Genomic DNA, 7,500 nt, shown 5'->3' on the forward strand with positions numbered 1-7,500 from the left:
TAATAATAATAAACTACAATAATAATGACAACGACAATGATAATAATGTGAAAACAAAAACATTATTGAATTTTCGCTGTTGCTATTCGCTGCTCGCGAACGGGCTTGTCACTTGCAAATCTACCGCCACTGCCCTCTGCCAATGGAAAGGCTGGTTGTATTTTGTCATCCAATAATCAACTGCTGTGGGCTCAATACAAAATAACAAATTAATGATTCTGGTTAAGATTCATTGATTCATAGACCTAACACACTAATTCTGACTCACAGCGGTAAACAGAAGTGTTGTCGTCAGCGAGCAGCGCGCAGCACAACACTGAATTTGGAGCGATATTATCTACATTCAACATTGATTGGAGCTATATAATTTAGTCATAACACTTGATCACTGAGTCTTGCTGTGGGTGATTTGCTTCGCCTAAGTGGTTGTTTTGTGAGCAACAGACGGAATCATTACCGCGGTCCTACTGATTGCTGTCCGGAGACTTATTTTTTGATTATTTTGCTTTCGAATTTTTTGAGTAGTTTTTAGTTTTTTTGTAACAAAAATTGGCATAAAATCATAAAACTGGCCATAATTGACCCTTTGGTGAGGACAGCCGATTTGTTATGTGCCGGAACTTGGACGAAGCAGACCAACAAACTGTTCGTTTATTTTCCGTTTCGTAGTTTAGAAATTGTAGACCCTGCCTTTGTTTTCGTGCTCTCTACCACCTGCCATTGCCTCTTTATTTCTCACCCCACCCAGGTGTAAAAGGGGTAGATCTACCAAATAAAGACAGCGAAGGTTTTGTGGATGTAGGTGATTCGCACGTAACAGGCTGCAGCACCTGTAAGAGATGGCGGCCCCGGACGCCAATTAGTAGGACCCCATTACCGGGATCCAGCGCTAGTGCACCTATTTCAACCATAAAATATAGGCCTAATAACTGAAATGCCACGAACAGAGGTGAACTTCCCAAGTCTCTATGATGATGATGAAGATGATGCGTTATGCTGCTATTGTTGCTAAAACTCATTTCGACCTGCTCTATCAATTAATGGTCTCTCTTTATTTCATCTAAACCAGTAATCGCAGTCAAAGGTAGAAAACGTTCCAAAACCAAAGATCGTTCATAACGAGGTATTTCACTCGGCCAAAAAAGTGTCCGCGGAAGTCCGCGCATTGGTTCAGATGTCACTGCAATCTTTGTTTTGAAGCTCTCTTTTGTTTCTCCAGAAGAAGAATAGGAATAGCACAGTTTGATAGTTTCGTTTTTATTATTTTTCAAACAAATAGGGCAACTCTGTTCGCAAAGTCCGCACTTTTTCGAAGAGAGGGCGCCACCGGATTTTGACTGGCTCATTGAGAGGAGTGAGGGCCCTAATCTTGTTATGTATGGTCTTTGCCAAAACCAACCGAGTACTCGACGCTCTTGAACATGTTGAGTCATCAAGGTCGATACGCTAACGCAATGAGCCTTTTGTCATGTTTCCTGTTTTCCGTCCGTGTGACTTATTATGTAGTCCAGAGGACACCGTTGTACTACACAGAACTGCTTTGAGAACAGGTGACGGTAATGGCTGTAAGGTCACATGCCCTGTCACTGTCATTACTTGTGAGTGGTTTTAGTCAAAAGCAGCGACCCATATCTGCGAAAAAATAATTTATACAGGGTAGCAATCATAATAATTAAATATTGATTTTGCTATCGTAATATATTTCTGTATAAAAATTGAAGGCAAAATATAGATAGAGATAGAGATAGAGATAGAGATAGAGATAGAGATAGAGATAGAGATAGACCAAAAACAGCTTATTGAGAGAACTTGAACACATTTTTTTCCGAGGGGGGGGGGGGGGGGGTTGGGGGTTAAGAATAATTTTATGTTTTTAAACTCCCGAAAGCCGAACAGTTGAATAAGCACAAGACAGCGCTCACAGATTTTCTTCAGCCAGACACATTTCCGAGTAATATTACGTACTCTCGTTTTTACCGTACAAAAATCCACTGTAGAACTACACCCTCTTTTTTACCGTTGCCAACTTTGAAAGATATTTTCCTCTAAAATGTTAGAATTAAGGGCTCTTGAAGTGTAGATTTGATGATATTCCCTTTGAAACAAAATAATCAATATGCCGAATCAAAGCACATGGAATCTATCGATATTGTCTATAAAACAATACCTTTAAGCATTGTAGACACTCTTGAAAAAGATACTAATAGTTAACAGTTTCAGTGAACAGGCCAAGTATTTTGGGACTTCCAAAGTCCTCTTGTCAGGCAATGCTTAGCATGCATGCTTTTATGGAGTCTAAGCCCCCCCCTCCCCCACCCCTCAAACAAAAACCAAAAAAATCCCAACAACAAACAAACAAACAAACAAAAAAGCAACTCCCCCCCCAAAAAAAAACCCGCCAACAAAAACAACAACCAACCAACCAACCAACCAACCAACCAATCAACCAACCAACCAACCAACCAACCAACCATACAACCAACCAACCATACAACCAACCAACCATACAACCAACCAACCAACCGAACAACCAACCAATTAACTAACCATTAAAAGAAATATTAAAAATAATCACAAACTTGTTTACATTATATCATATATATATATAATATATTATGCATAATAGTACTAATGCTAATACTAAAATTAATAATAGAAAATAATGACTATGATGATAATGGTAATGTATAATATTGACAGTGGCGAAGCGTCTATATAATCAAATAATCACTGCTTCCCTTCCCAATTTTGAACAATTGTCGCAGACAAATTCCCCCATAAAAGTAAACCTCATACATTAAATGTAAAACGAAGTTCAAATCAACAATGAATAGTATGCCTTACATTCAAAATGGTTTCACTGCCAGAGAAATAGCCTGCTCACCCCTTTCGGGCTACTCCATAAGCAGTCACAAGCTTTGATTAAGTAAGCTTAAAGTGAGGCTGGAAGAGTCTACCAATAGAGTAGAAGGGAGCATGTGCATAGCAGTCAAAACTGTTTCATTGCCACATATACCCTGTTCACCCCTTTCGGGCCACAGTTATAAGCAGTCGCAAGCACTGATTATGTAAGCTAACTATTACACTGGTCGGGTCTACCTCATAACAGTGAGGGGAACTAACTCCTAATAATGTCTTGACTGCTGCGAGTGCTTGTTTTTTTCCTCGACTTTTTACCGTCCTATAATCAGATCGTGACCTCGATTATGACACCGGCTCCTGACCGCGAAAGCTAGACAAAAAAACAGCCAAATGTGAAATAAAAAAATTATAATTGTCATGTTCTACCAAGGAGCCTAGACTCTCTGGTATAACATGGATCTAGGGATGACATCTCTGCTTCTTTGCTTTTTGTTTGTGTGTTCACATCTTAAGTTAAATTTAATTTTAGTTGGAATTGATATTTAATGAGATACTTTCCCGATTATTTCGGCGGTTGAACATACAGTATTATGAATTCCGGATTTGCTTTCATTCACAATCCACAACACTGTGTCGCCGCCTCGAGTAAAATTCTTGAGTGTATCTCCAGGCCCTATCTGGTCCTGTTTCACTTTGATTACCCTGTCAATTAAACAAACAAGTAAGCCTTCGCCCCTGAATAATGATAATGGTAATACTGAAAAAAATAAAGACAATAATAAAGCGCATTTCCACTTTATTACGTCTGAGGTGGTGACGAAATGAAGTTATGTTAAAAAGAGTTGATGTTATAATTTGGGGCTTTATAACATAATATAGGTTTTGTTACAATTTCGTAATCTTCATGACACATCACACTCGCAGCACAGCACACAGATCCATGTTACTCCTTGAAATAGATGAAAAGTGGGTCATACCACGTTTGAGAAGGAATTGCTGTGGGGTGGTGACATTGATGATAAACAATATTAGCCTACTGTTCGGTTGTTCATTTCTTTTCCTTTCTTTTGAAAAAAAATGAGAGAGAAAAAAGAAAAGGGGGGAGTGGGGGGGGGGGGTCAATAAACTTATACATCACTTTTCTTATGATGCGACCTGCTCTAGGCGGTGTTATGGGTTCAATTCCTGATTCTGAAATTAAATGACGTTCTCTTTACACCAATCCACTCAGCAGTAAAGGGGTACTTTGCCTGAGTCGAGAATCAAAATAAGTGAATTATATCGTTTGATTGTGTAACACGCTGTCGAGCTTTATCTCTCTCGTGGGGCTAAAACGGGAAAACGAAATGCATCGACCTGTTAAGAGAGCTATGTGACTTGTTCTGACCTTTCTGTTAGAACAGATTCCATAAGATCATTCATTAGATTCGTTCGTTAGTGTTATAGTTATTAGTTTTAAGTATTTCCCCCTCCCCGAAAAAAATCCCCAAAATAACAACAATGCCGATTTCTATTCCACCTTTAAATTTCTTATGACTTGCATATTGTTCGTAACTCTCGGCATGTGTGTTGTTTGAATAGGCTGCAATTTTGATCTTTGTACCGGCCCCGGCTTCTGCACCCTCCCTAATCGCACTGAATAAAAAAGAAGTTTTGCTACCGATAACTTAACTGGGACTTCTCAGCCGGCGCCACTATTGTGGCGGCCAGGTTCTTGGCCCGTGCACACAGATGACAAGAATACGATTTCAGAATAGGTAGGCTACAGCTTGTATCAAGTACACGCGTAAGTCTGCTGGAATGGTGTGTTCCATCAGCTCGAGTTGGGCCTGAAAGGCTGGGTTGAAACTGTCCGTCTCCTAAATAATGAGGATTATGTGGAATGGCGTTCAAAATATTACAATGAAAAGGGGGAAAAAGGCGATTCTGACTACTACAGGATATCATAATGTATGAGCTGGCGTCTATTTAATTTCGCTTTAAAAACTTATTTTATGTCTTCTTTTGTTTCCAGACCCGACGCTATGCTCAGTTCTAGACATACGCCGACTAATCATTTCTGTCAATTTGGAAGCGTCTCTGAACACCGTACTTGGAAATGTAACATCGATTGCTAAATCGATGCACCCGTTTTCGCCGAGTCATAGACTCAGCACAAAACAGTTTTGGCGGTATGACGTTGCATTTCTGGAGTGGGGGAAGGAGGGCAGAGATCGGGACCAGCGCACGTGAACGGCAAATGTCATAAAGCGTAACAATCGTAACAAAGGACTGAGCGCAAGAGAAGGGAACATTACTTGCTGCTTTCGTTAAGCGCGGTAGGGCCCTAATCTGAATATCGGCATTCATTTGCTTTATCGCTTAATGTCGAGTTCTTTAGGAGTCGATTCTTTTTCTATAGAATACTCTCTTATTGGATAGCTTGACCTTTATTCAATAAGTCTGTAAAGCTGATATCATTATGCACCAATCTATTTTCATTTAGTTTCTCCCTTTTCTTCCCGCCCAGCTTTCTTTCTTTCTTTGTTTCTTTCTATTTCCATATTAATTTCCTCTATAAACAAAGTACTCGCTTATGACTGAATTGGTAGCATGTGTAATCATAGCATGAAACACCGTAGTTTAAATCCAGAAATCGGGAAAGCTAAAAGTTGAATTTGCTTGAAGAGTTTTCAAGATTTATTAGGGCTAAACGGAGGCAACGCCTCTAAGTCTCACAACGATAGCATACCATACCATAGCATCTCACAGCATCCCGTTGCATACCATACCATACCATACCATACCATACCATACCATACCATACCATACCATACCATACCATACCATAGCATACCATACCATACCAAACCATAGCATAGCATAGCATAGCATAGCATAGCATACCATACCAAACCATAGCATACCATACCATACCAAACTATACCATAGCATCTCACAACATACCATACCATACCATACCATACCATACCATACCATACCATACTATACCATACCATACCATACCATACCATCTTACAGCATCCCATTGCATACCACACCATACCATACCATACCATATCATACTATACCGTACCATACCTATTGATGAAATACCATGCCATGCCATTCCGTACCATACCATACCATAGCCTACCTGTTGATGAAATTATACCATACCCTACCAAACCACAGATCTACCATACCTCTCGATGGCATAGCATAACACAGCATATCAAACTCTCGATAGAATGTTATACCCATACCATGCCATACCAAACCATACCATACAATACCTCTCGAGTCTCGATGGAATACCATACCATACCATCAAACGAAAAATGACAAACACACGCTCCCTGCACACACAGGTCTCCTCCTACTATGTCATGGCCATCCAATTTGTAATCTGGCTAGAGTATCGCAACTTACGAATACATAGCAGGATACTATTCGATACACTAGGGGTGCATAAAAAGATCTGCAATATGTGGGCCAGACTACGGGTGTATATTCATCCAAGACGACGGGTCAATTACCATTCTTTCTCTGTAGCGAGACAGCTCAAGTGTACGTACAGGTAAGCGCGTGAACTGTTGAGACAATTCGCTATTAAAATACAGGGTATTATAGTACCATTATATTATTGCTTTGAGGATTTTAATATTCCATCTTTACCTTCTCCGTGAGTATACCACATGCAGTACTGCATGTTTCCGTCCGTTACTAAATTCACGATGATGTCTGTTTTTTTAGATTATTAGCTGTTAAGTCTGCAACGGAATTTTAAATATACCGGAATTACTGTGCTGAGTTTTGAGTTTCCAGTATGGATTAATCTTGTGTTAGACATCCATTATACCATTCTTTAGCCCTTTCTACTTGTACTTCTTCGCAACCCCTTCCTTCTACTTATATACTCACTTATCTTTTTCCCAGCCTCCTCTTTCTCTGTCGCGCTCCCTCTCGCTCTCTATCTCGCTCTCTTTCTCTCTCTCTCTCATTCTCTCTTTCATTCTCTCTCTCTGTTTTCCTCTCTCTTTCCATGTGTGCTTTTTTACTTTCTACATACATCTGTGCATGTCTCTTTCGGGCCTCTATGTATCTCTTTTCCATTACACATGCCTTCTTGACTGCCTTCTTGTGCCTGTATGTATGTCACCAATTGAACCCCCCTCTTCCCCAGTATCTCCATCTTTCTAATCCTCCCCCCTCTCTCTCTTTCTTCTCCCCCTTCTCTCTCTCTCTCTCTCTCTCTCTCTCTCTCTCTCTCTCTCTCCCCTCTCTCTCTTTCTTTCTCTTTCTCTCTCGTCCTTTTACCCCACTTTCTTTCTCTTTCACATCCTACATCCTCCCACTCTCTTCCTATCGCGTCTATCACACACTCTCCTAGCCTATTCTCACTTCCCCAAATAAAAGCCCTCACTGAAACAGTTCACCGTGATCGCTCAAATCTATCACACACACACACACACACACACACACACACACACACACACACACACACACACACACACACACACACACTCATACACACACATTTAATTTTAGGCTCAAAGGCCTGGAAAGTCAGGATTTTTGTTCCTTTATCGAGAGCTTTGGTCCGCTGATTTTTACGTCTCTGTATTTCAAAATAGAGTTGCAATACAATCTTTGAAA

The 7,500-nt window shown here is 40.2% G+C and overlaps 1 protein-coding gene across 1 annotated transcript in view; it reads left to right on the plus strand.

Annotated features, from left to right (window-relative positions):
- Positions 1 to 6,319: 6,319 nt before the first annotated feature.
- The window catches only part of LOC101857270 (probable glutathione S-transferase 7), a gene marked incomplete at its 3' end in the record, with an annotated part of 7,392 nt that continues 6,211 nt past the window's right edge, over positions 6,320 to 7,500 (plus strand). The window contains 1 exon segment of the mRNA XM_005104496.3: positions 6,320 to 6,421. Within this exon segment, the coding sequence (XP_005104553.2) occupies positions 6,330 to 6,421 (92 nt within the window). The 5' untranslated portion in view covers positions 6,320 to 6,329.

The sequence above is a fragment of the Aplysia californica genome, unplaced genomic scaffold (assembly GCF_000002075.1).
Source record: "Aplysia californica isolate F4 #8 unplaced genomic scaffold, AplCal3.0 scaffold00422, whole genome shotgun sequence".
NCBI lineage: Eukaryota > Metazoa > Mollusca > Gastropoda > Aplysiida > Aplysiidae > Aplysia > Aplysia californica.